The following is a 15066-nucleotide window of genomic DNA, read 5'->3' as shown; positions in this document are numbered from 1 at the left end:
AAGTATATTGATGTTGCACAGCTGTTGATGCATTTTTTATTGATTCATATTTGCATATGTGTTTTAAAATGAGACAAGAGTGTCGTGTATCTACTATGGTTAAATGAGATGACATGCTATTTTCAAGTCGATTACCTAACATTTTATAGATTACGTGATTGAATTAAACCATGCTACAATTAAACCATTAATAACCTGGGCCACCACGGAAGCATTAGRTTATATAGAGCGGCTATCTCCCGAATCCACTCTTAAAGATCTGAAGATCTTATATCAATAGCAGTCAATCGTTACGCATGGTCTACACCCATAAAGGGCCATGTCATGACAAGAGCATGATGGTATTTTTTCTTGTAAACTTAAATATTAATATAAAATACAAGACTGGTGATTTGTCTTGTGGGTACATGATAAGAATTCAGTTTGAAGGGATGGCATATTTTCATACTAACCATTACAAAGGATATTTTAAAACTAGCATTTCAAAAAGGGAGGTCATTTATAAATAGAAAGCTAAAGTGATGAGACAGGTTGAGATTAAACCATAAAAATATGGGTAATGCCCAAAGGATGGATTTATAAGCATTCACACATTTGAACCTGTAATCAGAGTTGTAGTATAATATTAATCAAAGAAAGTAACACTGGACGGTCCTTACTAAATCAGGTCTACTTCAAGGCCTTCAACTAAACAAGGTTAAAGAGAGCACTAAAGTAACTGGGAATTTGAATAGAAAACCCCAAGAATATGGTTAGAACTTTACACTGTCTCTTTAATGGTTGACTCTAAAACATGTTATTGTGTCTCGCTCATAAATATGAGAGACAGGGCTTTAACCATTGACCTGTTCCTCAGTGATCAGAATCTCAGGGTCTACACACCAGATATCATGAATATTCAGGCAGAAATGCCTTATTATAAGCTGTTGCAGAGCTGTGCTACCAGCATAGGAAAAGTAAAATATATGACCAACATTTAATGAACATGCAGCTTGCATCCATCTTATAATGTTGTGTGTCTTAACGATGTCACTGCTTTCAGTTGCCCTTAAACCTCATTCAAAGAACGTTTCTAGAGCAATGTTTKTTTTAAAGGCTGCTTGTCTTGAGTGCATTTGTGTTACTCTAGAAAATAATTTTGTCAGCATAAACCAAGATATCTGTGCCCCTATTACTCGATTGGGATATATGCTGCTTACCACAGCCCATTTTGTAGAAATGCACTTAGTGTATGAGTAATAAATAATTATTAACTGCGTCCCAAATGGCACACTAGTACTTAAAAAGTGCAATACTTTTGACCAGGGCCCATATGGCTCTGGTCAAAAGTAGTGCATTGCATAGGGAATAGGTTGCCATTTGGGACGCAGYCCCTGGGTCACTATACAGTGCCTTGCAAAAGTATTCACCCCCTTGGCGTTTTCCCTATTTTGTTGCATCACAACCTGTAATTTAAATTGATTTTTATTTGGATTTCATGTAATGGACATACACAAAATAGTCCAAATTGGTGAAGTAAAATTGTAAAAATTACTTGTTTAAAAAAATTCTAAAAAAGAAAAAACTGAAAAGTGGTGCATGCAAATGTATTCARACCCTTGCAATGAAGCCTCCTTAATAAGATTTGGTGCAACCAATTACCTTCAGAAGTCAAATAATTGGTTAAATAAAGTCCACCTGTGTGCGATCTAAGATGGCACWTGATCTCAGAATATATACACCTTTTCTGAAAGGCCCCAGAGTCTGCAACACCACTAAGCAAGGTGCACCACCAAGCAAGCGGCACCATGAAGACCAAGAGCTCTCCAAACAGGTCAGGGACAAATTTGTGGAGAGGTACAGATCAGGGTTAGGTTATATAAAAATATCAGAAACTTTGAACATCCCACGGAGCACCATTAAATCCATTATTTAAAAATGGAATGAATATGGCACCACAATAAACCTGCCAAGAGAGGTCTGCCCAGCAAAACTCACGGACCAGGCAAGGAGGGCATTAATCAGAGGCAACAAAGAGACCAAAGATAACCCCAAAGGAGCTGCAAAGCTTTGGAGATTGGAGCATCTGTTCATAGGACCACTTTAAGCTGTACACTCCACAGAGCTGGGCTTTACGAAAGAGTGGCCAGAAAAATAAGCAAACATGTTTGGTGTTCGCCAAAAGGCATGTGGGAGACTCCCCAACATATGGWAGAAGGTACTCTGGTCAGATGAGACTAAAATTTAGCGTTTTGGCCATCAAGGAAAATGCTATGTTTGGCGTAAACACAAAACCTTTCATCACCCCGAGAACCCTATCCCCACAGTGAAGCATGGTGGTGGCAGCATCATGCTGTGGTGATGWTTTTKATCGMCAGGGACTGGGAAACTGGTCAGAATTGAAGGAATGATGGATGGCGCTAAATACAGGGAAATTCTTGAGGGAAACCTGTTTCAGTCTTCCAGAAATTTGAGACTAGGATGGAGTTTCACCTTCCAGCAGGACAATGACCCTAAGCATACTGCTAAAGTAACACTCAAGTGGTTTAAGGGGAAACGTTTAAATGTCTTGGAATGGCCTAGTCAAAGCCCAAACCTCAATCCAATTGAGAATCTGTGGTATGACTTAAAGATTGCTCTACACCAGCGGAACCCATCCAACTTGAAGGAGCTGGAGCAGTTTTGTCTTGAAGAATGGGCAAAAACCCCAGTGGCTAGATGTGCCAAGCTTATAGAGACATACCCCAAGAGTCTTGCAGCTGTAATCGCTGCAAAAGGTGGCTCTACAAAGTATTGGGGGGGGGGGGGGGAGTTATGCATGCTCAAGTTCTGTTTTTAGTATTATTTCTCATTTGTTTCACAAAACAAATTTGCATCTTCAAAGTGGTAGGCATGTTGTGTAAATCAAATGATACAAACCCCCCCAAAATCTATTTTAATTCCAGGTTGTAATGCAACAAAATAGGAAAAATGCCAAGGGGGTGAATACTTTTGCAAGCCACTGTATTACAACAAATTCTATATATTTGCCCATAGGGAAATCCATTCTTTGCTACCCTCTTGTACATGTGGGAAATTACCTAATTTACCAAACTTTTTATTAGGTATTCCATTGACTGGAAAAGTGACCTGGACAGCTACTTTGACATTGATCCGGTGGAGGGAACGATTTCCACTAACGAACTCCTGGACAGAGAGAGTATCGCCCAGCACAATATCACCATTGTGGCCACCAAACTTAGTAAGTATGATGACAACAGATTGATCGTGATTCATGTAGGTGTCACTGTTGCCTTTCTCTATTGTTATCTATGTGACGAATTTAAGGTGGATTTAATCAAGTCAATCCCATTTTGTGTGAGTCGTTTATGGGTGACCGTAAAGCATGATGGCTCCTCTGGAGCGTATTTCATCAGGACATTGTCTCCTCTGGCGTGTCCATCTTAACTGTCTCTTAAACTCTCTCTGTCTGACTCTTCATTCATTACCCTCTATACATTTTCACTGCCTTCAAGTAATGGTGTTCCTTTCATGACTAAAGCATTTTAGGATCTGAGTTCTTGTTTGAATCATCTTATATTGACGATGATGAAGAAATTGTCTGTTTTCAGTCACGTCACAAAAAAAMAGGTTCTGTAAAGTCAAATATATGCATGATGGAGAGCCCTGCAGTGTTGATTTAAGAGTTAATTTACATCACTGTGATTTCAAGACATTCTATCAGAATAAATCGGTTTTTATGAAGGAAAGTGAAGCAAATATCCGTAGYAATAAGCAAATCCATCGTCATCAAGTCATCAAATTTGCTAAGAGCCATCAAAGTCATTATCTGGGAGGCAGGCTGGTGCTCAATCAAAATTACTCACGCTGTATTCTCATTAGGACGGACTGTGAAATAAGGGCCATTAAAAGTTGAGCTGCTTTTATCGCCTTGGAAACTAGAATTAGTCACTTCCCCTCAAGGTCGTGTTGGGTGGGGGTGAAATGCTAATTCCTGTTTCTGGAGTGAGTGGAGGAATGGAAGGGGGGAGGATAGAGAGCTGGAGGGTTGGAGGGATAAGGGGCTCAGGCCGTCATACTCATCATGTGAATCAGTGATTGTAATGTTTTTAGATGTTTTAGATGTTAGTCTGTCTGTCTCTTTTYTTATATTCACACATTGTGGATTAAAATTGTGTTGGGGGGGCCAACCATGCTAATACTCATAACACATTATTACWCTACCCTACGTATTTATTTGGACAGTGAAGRTAAAACTTTTAATTTGGCTCAACACAATAAAGGTGCAAGTTGTAACCAAATATGGTTCTTGAGATCYACGCCATAGGGGAACCKTTTTAGGGTTTCTGAAGAACCATATAAAAATCCAAAAGCAGAAATGTTTTGGCCCTCCAGGACCGGAATTGAATAGCCCTGTGTTGGGTTTTAAGCCTTATTTATATATTTTAGAGTTACCAGTACCACCCGTGACTGGGTTTGCTAGTGACAAAGATATGGTTGTTTCATTCATTTCAAATTCTTGTTGTTGTCTACTCCCAAGTCAGATCCTAGGTGAATATACTGTCATTAAAATGTAATTATACAGTACAACACATTTAATAAGTCCTTATTTTGAGGGTCTAGTTCAACCCTAACACAGGGGCATTAAACTCAAGTTTCAGACCTGCAAGTCACATGATGTGTACTTCCTATTGAAATCCAGCCAGAGTGGGGAAATCTAATGTTTAGAATTTTTACTAACCATAACCTGCATACAGAATCACTGCCAGGGTTGGGAAGATATGGGACTACCTTAAACATCTAAACTGGAGCAACCATTTCAGTAATGGGTGCAAAAAGTCCCAAGTAAGTGAGATGCACAAAGATTATMCCCRCAAAACATGCTAACCTCTCACCATTACCAATAGCAGGGGAGGTTAGCATAAAGATATCTATGACAATCTAACTTTCTCACTCATCATTATTCATGATTCGTTCATGATTATCTGTAATCATGGTASCTTCCACATTCATGTAGAACTGTTCAGAAACATACAGTGGCTTGCGAAAGTATTCACCCCCTTGGCATTTTTCCTATTTTGTTGCCTTACAACCTGGAATTTCTGTGGGTTTGTATCATTTGATTTACACAACATGCTTACCACTTTTAAGATGCAAAATAGTTTTTATTGTGAAACAAAAAATAAATAAGACAAAAAAACAGAACTTGAGCATGCATAACTATTCACCCCCCAAAGCCACCTTTTGCAGCAATTACAGCTGCAAGTCTCTTGGGGTATGTCTCTATAAGCTTGGCACATCTAGCCACTGGGGTTTTTGCCCATTATTCAAGGCAAAACTGCTCCAGCTCCTTCAAGTTTTATTGGTTCCGCTGGTGTAGAGCAATCTTTAAGTCATACCACAGATTCTCAATTGGATTGAGGTCTAGGCTTTGACTAGGCCATTCCAAGACATTTAAACGTTTCCCCTTAAACCACTCGAGTGTTGCTTTAGCAGTATGCTTAGGGTCATTGTCCTGCCTGAAGGTGAACCTCCGTCCCAGTCTCAAATCTCTGGAAGACTGAAACAGGTTTCCCTCAAGAATTTCCCTATATTTAGCACTATCCATCATTCCTTCAATTCTGACCAGTTTCCCAGTCCTTGCRGTTGAAAAACATCCCCACAGCATGATGCTGCCACCACCATGATTCACTGTTGGGATGGTGTTCTTGGGGTGATGTGAGGTGTTGGGTTTGCACCAGACATAACCTTTTCCTTGATGGCCAAAAGCTCAATTGTAGTCTCTTCTGACCAGAGTACCTTCTTCCACATATTTGGGGAGTCTCCCACATGCCTTTTGGCGAACACCAAACGTGTTTGCTTATTTTTTTCTTTAAGCAATGGCTTTTTTTCTGGCCAGTCTTCCATAAAGSCCTGCTCTGTGGAGTGTACAMCTTAAAGTGSACAGATACACCAATCTCCACTGTGGAGCTTTGCAGCTCCTTCAGGGGTATCTCTGGTCTCTTTGTTGCCTCTTTGATTAATGCCCTCCTTACCTGAATTTTGGTGTGCGGCCCTCTCTTGGCAGGTTTGTTGTGGTGCCATATTCTTTCCATTTTTAATAATGGATTTAATGGTGCTCRGTGGGATGTTCAAKGTTTCTGATYTTTTTTTATAACCCAGACCTGACCCACAACTTTGTCCCTGACCTGTTTGGAGAGCTCATTGATCTTCATAGTGCCGCTTGCTTGGTGATGTGCCTTGCATAGTGGTGTTGCAGACTCTGAGGCCTTTCAGAACAGGTGTATATATACTGAGATCATGTGACAGATCATGTAACACTTAGATTGCATACAGGTGGACTTTATTTAACTAATTATGTGACCTCTGAAGGTAATTGGTTGCAGCAGATCTTATTTAGGGGCTTGATWGCAAAGGGGTGAATACATATGCACGCACCTACTTTTCCGGCTTTTAATTTATTTTTATTTTTTTAATGTATTTTTTTTTCATTTCATTTGACCAATTTTGACGATTTTGTGTATGTCAATTACATGAAATTCGAATAAAAATCAATTTAAATGACAGGTTGTAATGCAGCAAAATAAGAAAAACGCCAAGGAGGATAAATACTTTTGCAAGGCACTGTAATATATTTTGTGATTTGATACCAGAGCTCAGAGGCATGTGTTGAAATCGCTAAGCAGTTTATTTCAAAGCAGTGTGCTGATGCTTGTTTCGCTTTATCAGAAGCACGTGAACACTGACGTCTGAAGCTTAATTTCGACTAACAACCACTTGATTGGTTTSGTATTGGTTTCGGTAGAAGACAAAAAGGCTACACTYTGGCATGTGCGAKGTCATCTATAATAATTTGTCTGTTCTACATTTCTGGGACCAGGAGTGGCCACTAGTGTACACTGTGTTGATCAAATCCTAGAGTAYTTAACTTTTTTTCGACACAATTGYCTGGAAATGCTCAATGCTTCAGGAAGCTTCATTTCCCCATCACTAATTATATTCTTATTTACAATAAAAGTGACTCCAAAATGGAACGATATATTATTTCCCYTTAATTTCTATTGTGCACAACAATCAGAAAAATAACCGAATGTTTCAAAATCAGACCACATTACCTGGAGGGATATTCACTCTCACGCTGAGTGGCGATTTTAGCATGCAAATCTTGGTGGGGCAAAAACAATTATATGTGGGATGCATGCCAGAAAAGCCACTACACAACACAACACTAAACAATACATTAATGTCTAATGGATCGGTGAATGGGATGGTTGAGCGGGACGCTTTCTCTTGCATTTCAAAGATGATGGGGGAAAAAAAAGAAAAAAAATGCATGTACTTTTCTTTGTATTATCTTTTACCAGATCTAATGTCCTATATTATCCTACATTAATTTCACATTTCCACAAACTTCAAAGTGTTTCTTTCAAATGGTATCAAGAAAATGCATATCCTTGCTTCAGGTCCTGAGCTACAGGCAGTTAGATTTCGGTATGTCATTTTAGGTGGACATTTAAGAGGTTTTAATTGCACTATAATGGTGACAAACCGTGCCCACAAACTGTTAGGGCCTACATAAAGCTGTCACAACAGCAGAGTCCCAACAACAATCCCAACACCTTACCACTGCTACACCTGCCTATCAGCGGAGCCTTGTCTGGCAGAAAAACAGTTAATTCAGCGTTTTTTTTAACATWGCTTATATGGCTGACATTGAGATYTACAAACTATGACATAAGGYGACAACAAGCGGATAAMAGGCAATCAGTAATTTCAATTAAGACATTAATGAGCGAGCTAGGATGGACGTAGTCAATATAACTATTTGTTCAGCACTTTTAAAATGTACAGCGACAGAATTCAGAACATGGGCCGTTCTTAGATTGTTCTCCCTGTACACCAAGTCAGAACGTAGGATAAATAAAGGGGGCATATAAGCAGAAAATGAAAGCTCTTACAATATTTGATGATTACATTTCTCGAAAACAGCTTATAGGCTACATGTGCACCACCAAGTCAGAACAGTAGGCAAAATTAAGAGGTGAAAATAGACCAAATGATTAGGGTGAGGCACATGGGTTACTAACAGCTTACCACACAACATACACATAGTATTACTTTCTTAGCTACAGTACACATATCTCCCTGGCATATTGCATAATTTATGCAGCAGCATACAAGACARTTTTGGACTCACCTTGTTGTGCAAATTTTGTCATTAAACTTTGTCATCAAAGTCTGGAATTCTCTAGATTTATGGTGCTTTCAAGACAACTGGGAACTCAAAAAAAAAGGTTGAATCATGTCAGTGATCTTCAGGTCGTAGCTCTAGAAAGAGGCCCGAGTTCCCGATTCTGAGTTGGATGAAAGTTCAGAGCTCATTTTTCCTGAGTTCCCAGTTTTCTTGAACTCACAAAAGTCKGATTTTGCAGTTCCAAGTTAACAGTTGTTTTGCGAGCGGCAAAAATCATGCTTCATGATGGCCAATGTTAAATGTTTATCATTTTAAACTAGGAACATCAACCCTTAATCTTAGACTTGTGACCACACAGCCACTCCATTAAATAGCAGGCTAATTATTGCATTGCAATGCTTGCAGTTAGCCACTGATTCCTTTTAAACCACTCATTGTTGAATTTGCGATTTCCAACTTGTTGTGGAATGTTTTTGTCCAATGGCTGATGAGCACCAATTTTATGTATAATTTCTCTTCATTATTTCTCTTCCTATGACAAGGATTAAAAAGGATTTCCCATTAGATTGTTGACTTTATTCATGATGATGACTGCTAGCTAAGATTTTTTTTATTATAACTAGGGAAGTCAGTTAAGAACAAATTCTTATTTTCAATGATGGCCTAGGAACAGTGGGTTAATTGCATTGTTCAGGGGCAGAACGACAGATTTTTACCTTGCCAGCTTGGGGATTTGATCTTGCAACCTTTCAGTTACTAGTCCAACACTCTAACCACTAGGCTACCTGCCGCCCAACAGTATGATATTGGCATGATCAGTCCAATCAATGCTACTGGTGATAKAGTATAAAGTGATTTGACGTAATTTTATCTGTGGCTAATGACCTTGAGCCTTCTTCATTGGGCACTTCTAATGTAACTTTATGGCAGCACACAAGGGGCTTGAYTTCTTTAGCTCTACCCTTAGACTTGACGGTGACATAGTGTCCTCATGAGTGACAGAACACTGAGCCAATCACGGTGCAATTCTCCGTATTTTCTGCTGGCTTGCCACATCACCACAGAAAGCACTGAGCTAGGCTGAAACACCTGCATTTTGGAGCTGCCTTACTCAAGAAAACAAAAAAGAGACCATGTTTGTATGTGGCTTTATTCTCTCAATTATATATTTCTTTACATTGATTACAAACTGATATGTGAAACGAATTAATGCCAAAATAACATGCAAAACAGTTAAGCCCCCCCCCCCCACACACAAATGAATGTAGGGATCAAAACAGTTGGAGCTCAAACTGAAAGTCACAACCCCAACTCTTCAGATAGGCTGCTGCCAATACATTGCACCCACTGCTATGCGAATGCACATGAGATGTTGAAAGCAATTTAGAAGCTTTTACTCAAATTATWWATTTTTTWAAATCACATTGATCTGTCAAATTCATTATTTGATATCAGAAAAACTTAAGGGAATTGGTTGAATGAACCAAAGCATYACTTTTTACGAGAGAGAGAGWGAGCGAATATAGCCTAACTTATTTTGTGGGGATTGCTGCAAGTATTTCCTAGCAATGCTCTTCTATTATACAAGAGGGAATGGTAGATAATTGTACTATCTAGAGATCAAGGGTTAAAATCCTGATGTTATACATGCTTTRATTTCCCCACGCTTAGATTTCTGTAACTCTTTGTGTACATGTCTCAGTCAGAAATCTCTCCATCGTCTACAGTTAGTTCAAAATGCTAAAGCTTATAACAGGCACCAGAAAATGTAACCATATCARACCTATTTTTGCGTATCTACACCTATTACCAGTCCCTTTTAGAATAGATTTTACATTTGATTAATATTTAAGGCTTGGCTTGGTTTAGCCCCATCCTATATCTCAGATATTGTATCTCCCTACGAGCCAGGACGCAGGGCGCACTGTCGAGCCAGGACGCACTGTTGACCATTCCAAAGTCTAGGTTGAAATGAAAGGGGACTAGGCATTTGCCATTAAGGCCCCAGACTTTGGATGGTCTGTCAGAGGAGATCAGGCTTGCAGATTCAGTGCCTCTTTTTAAATCCCTACTGTAGACACACTTTTAAAGATGCTTTTAATGTGTGATTRCAATGTATGATTTTAATTAGCTATCTTTTTTCCTTCTCTTTCCTTCTGTCTATGTTTCTTTGTTAGTACTTTTTTTTAAATTATTTTATGATGTYAAGCACTTTGTTCCTTGTATTGACAAGCGCTTTTGAAATAAAGTTATTATTCTTATTCTTATTACTACATTGATTTTAACAACTAAACTATTGCACCATCTAGTGGGGAAACCATTGTGTCACGTGCTAAAGTGAAAGAACCATTCACCAAATTGGATAGAATGAGGTTTCCCTTGCAGTTCCATGAATGATATAAATACCATTTATTTATATTATTTAGCGACCTCTATTTGATTGTAAATATAGTTTACAATACAAAAGGCCTTACAACTCTTGCTTCCTGAAAGGATACAATTCACCTCTCATAGAAATAGTCTTTAATAGACATAATTCTCAAAATATGTTTTGTTCATTCTATTTTGATGATTCCGTTGCTCAATGTTCTGGGTCAAAGAGGGCCAAGWGAAAACCCTTGACAGATAAAAAGATCACAGGGACGGAGAGATGAAATGTCCACAATTTCTGCCAGCGGAGTATGAGTGTTAGTGGTGGCGGTCGGTGCGATCAGAGAGAGAAGCAAATCTCGTACTCAGTGTCATTTTTCCTTCAGTGAAGAAGATTGCTTTTTCCATCAAGGTCACACACAGGTCTCTAGCTGAGCCTTAGCTGCATCTCTGATTCCCCCGAGGAGGGGAGGAGGGCCATCCACCATTCAACGCACCCATCCCTATAAGCCTCCACTGCAAAGCTTAGCCTATCCCCCCACTTCATAACCATCAAGTCTACCTTCACGTCTGCCTCGCACTACAATTTTTTTTTGCCCCAGCTGTATAGAAATGTTGTATAAAAAGCACATATTCTGGTAAAAGCAGTTTAAACTGGCATAAGAGAATTCAGAGGTAGAATCGTTTGAACAATCTTTACGCAAATAATGAGTTCAAGTATAGCTATCAACCTTCAGTCATGCTGTGTCTATTGTTCATGGAATAGAGTCTTCTGTTTTTAGATTCCCTGAAGGAACAGATTTATGTAAAGAGGCAATCAGCAGTAGAAACAATAACAAAGCATTCTTCRCCACCCTTGTTCAGTAAAAAGCTGAGGGATGGGGCTGGAGAAATGTAACCACTCTCAAATMCATAGACAGTGATATGGATGAAAGGACTGACCTTACATGATATCAAAATAATAGTTTTAACCATGTTTTGAGGCTATATMGTGTTTGTTTACATTGKCTTTGTTTACAAACAATGGAGTWAAACAAGCCTATATTAGTRGTTCTGATGGGGTATGGCAGTTGAACTAYGCTCATGAGGCACTTWTAAGCTGTATTCTTCAACAATCAATAGGTACATGTAAATTCATTTATAAGTCCAACAATTGATTTAGAAACTGCTGATTGCCCCTTTAAAAGYTACTGTCTTCATATATTATTTTCCAATGCATTGGCACTTTTAAGGAATCCATCAGGTATCTGAGAACTTACACGCAAACCACAATGATCACGTTGTGTGTGCGCCAGCGCTGCACATTAAATTTTCACATACATGCTGCTAGAACTGCCCCGGTAAACTGTAAGTGCTGTTATTGTGAAGTGGAAACTTCTAGGAGCAACAATGGCTCCYCTGCGAAGTGGGTCGGCCACAAAAGCTCACAGAACGGGACCGCCGAGCGCTGAAGCGCACAGTGWTCCAAACTGCTACTAGAAGCAATGTCGGCACAATAACTGTTTTGTTGGGAGATTCATGAAATGGGMTTCTGTGGCTGAGCAGTCGCACACAAGCCTKAGATCACCATGAGCAATGCCAAGCACCGGCTTGAGTGGTGTWAAGCTCACTACRATTGGACTCTGGAACAGTGGAAACGTGATGCCTGGAGTGATGAATGACGCTTCACCATCTGGCAGTCCGACGGACAAATCTGGGTGTGGCGGATGGCAGGAGCACTCTACCTGCCCCAATGCATAGTGGCAACTGTAAAGTTTGGTGCAGGAGGAATWATGGTCTGGGGCTGTTTTTCATGGTTCGGGCTAGGCCCCTTAGTTACAYTGAAGGGAAATCMTAATGCTACAGCATACAATGACATTCTAAACGWTTCAGTGCTTCCAACTTTGTGGCAACTGTTTGGGGAAGCCCCCTCCCCTGTTTCAGCAWGACAATGCCCCCATGCACAAAGTGAGGTCCATACAGAAATAGTTTGTCAAGATCGGTGTGGAAGAACTTGACTGGCATGCACAGAGCCCTGACCTCAACTCCATCAAACACGTTTGGGATGAATTGGAACGCCGACCACGAGCCAGGCCTAATCGCCCAACATCAGTGCCCGACCTCACTAACMCTCTTGTGTCTGAATGATGCATGTCCCCGCAGCAATGTTCCAACATCTATTGGAAAGCCTTCCCAGAAGAGTGGGAAGGCTGTTATAGCAGCAAAGGGGGACCAACTCGATATTAAGGCCCGTGATTTTGGAATGAGATGTTCGACGAGCAGCTGACCGAATACTTTTGGTCATGTAGATATGCCCCCAATAGACAACATACAGATACATACAAACACCTGCTCAGATATACCTGTTCTCACCCCTATATCCATTGCCTGCACTACTCTTCCCCACATGTCCTCAAATTGCACCATTTTGTTCCTCTCCGTCACCCAATATTTAGATAATGAAGTATATGATTTTTCCATTGTCTTAATGATGGAGGATTGATTGATTTGAAGTTAAGTATACYTTTTTTCAAGATAATTAAAGAGAAGAGTACTGTCCAACCCATCGGTTATATGGGCAGCAGGTAGCCTATTAGTGGTTAGAGCGTTGGACTAGTAACCGAAAGGTTGCAAGATCGAATCCCTGAGCTGACAAGGTAAAAATCTGTCGTTCTGCCCCTGAACAAGGCAGTTAACCCACTGTTCCTAGGCCGCCATTGAAAATAAGAATTTGTTCTGAACTGATTTGCCTAGTTAAATAAAAAGTATCACTGCACCCTCATATGACATGTTGTGAAATATGCAGACAGATGATTAAAAGTTAATTTACATTGTAATACTTCTAACACCCAATTTTCTAACTCCTCCCATAATTTTTGTTCCCAGAATGCATGGTTTATTGAGTCATATTTAGTTTTACACTTAAGACATGACTCTAGAATTATGCTGTAACATTTGTGAATTMTTTAATAAATTGTATAATACTTGTATAACGCATTCCATACATTAGATTATACTGGATTAAGCGTACATTTTCGTTAACTGTAAAGTTGTTTGTTTTGTTCCAACATTCCCTCTTTCTTTTACCAATATCAGTTATTTTTAAGCCTTGGGGTTTTGATATTTTAACCTGCATGTCATGATCTGGTGTGGATGGACAGAATCAACATGCGGGCGGATYCACCCGGGTGGCCGTGTGTAGTCATCATTTTACCATTTGCCAATTCTAAGACTGCAGTGCATATTACAACCACATGATGTCAGGGTTGTAAAATCAATGGGGAATTYTCTCTTACACAGTTTTGTCTCTTCATTAATGTACTATCCCACAGGCAAGCACAATGAAACTCATTAGAAACGTTTATAACTGTTCATTGTTGTTTATTGTGTGATTTTCAGATAGCCCAGTGCTGACCAGTAGAGTGGCTGTCACCGTTCATGTACTGGATGTCAATGAGTTTCCCCCTGAACTAGCCATCCCTTACGAGAGCTTTGTGTGTGAAAATGCCAAAGTAGGCCAGGTAAGTGAACGTGTGTCTGAGCGTGTGGGCGTGCGTGTCTGCGTGTGTCATCTTGATGTATGCTCAGAGGCACTGTCTCATTAAAGGTGCCATATTGATAAAAAGGTCAGTTGGGAATTTTGAAAATAACAACCATGAATAAAATGCTAATAGTGAAGGGAAGGATGACTGATTCACAGTAATAGTATGAGCGCCCACACAGAGAGGCTACGTACCAAATGCACTGCTTTTGACCAAGGACCCTAGGGATATGAACCAGTAAAAATAGAACCATTAAAATATAATTTTCAGCTYTGTATAATATGCCTTTAAATTATGATTTAAAACCACATAAATCATATAAAACAAAGYTATATTACCATGCATAGCACAGGTATCATTGTATCAACGTTTTGCATATTGCTAAAACCTTTTGCTTTATTTTAGRTAATGTAGGGGGCATGGTGTGCTTTCCACATCAGCAACCAAGTGTACATTCCAGATTAAATATTTGGATGCAGCGGAGTCTCTGCCTGTATGCATTATAAACCACTTGTGCCTACAAATTAGCCTATTAGCAAACATCTCCATGCATGTGCCGACAGAGCTCCTTTGGCGGTTTAACAAATAGCTAGAAAGACTATCCCATCACACACTGAAGAAGCGTTGSTTATCCTTACCCATGCCTTGATCAATGAACCGTTATTTTTAAAAGTCCTTAACAATCATGCAAAATAGCCTTTTGAGTGACTAGAACATTACACAATATTTCTTCCAGATAGAAAATACTTTTTCTCTCATGTCAAACTACCAGGAAGTCTGAAAAGACAGATTGAAGGGGCGGGGAGCTACTGTAGTAGGCCGAATCAGTGTGGAGCTCACCTTGGGGTTTTCTCATTTGGGCAAAATACCATCCTCCATCCTCTGTCCTCTCCTCCATGACCCAGAAACCGATTTGTGGTTGAGTGGTCGAGAATTGTATCAGTTCATTAGTAGGCAAACAAACGAGTGTCCTCCCTTCCTCGATAGCCATCTTTCATTGAG

The 15066-nt window shown here is 39.7% G+C and overlaps 1 protein-coding gene across 1 annotated transcript in view; it reads left to right on the top strand.

Annotated features, from left to right (window-relative positions):
- LOC111973606 (cadherin-12-like) overlaps nucleotides 1-15066 on the top strand; it is a 213753-nt gene that overhangs the window by 168750 nt on the left and 29937 nt on the right. The window contains exons 8-9 of the mRNA XM_024000989.2: nucleotides 3084-3220; nucleotides 13922-14043. Of these exons, the coding sequence (XP_023856757.1) occupies nucleotides 3084-3220; nucleotides 13922-14043 (259 nt within the window). The remainder of the gene's footprint in view (nucleotides 1-3083; nucleotides 3221-13921; nucleotides 14044-15066) is intronic.

The sequence above is a fragment of the Salvelinus sp. IW2-2015 genome, linkage group LG14 (assembly GCF_002910315.2).
Source record: "Salvelinus sp. IW2-2015 linkage group LG14, ASM291031v2, whole genome shotgun sequence".
Taxonomy (NCBI): Eukaryota; Metazoa; Chordata; class Actinopteri; order Salmoniformes; family Salmonidae; genus Salvelinus; species Salvelinus sp. IW2-2015.
The sequence above is the reverse complement of the archived record's forward strand: the minus strand, read 5'-3'. Positions and strand labels throughout refer to the sequence as shown.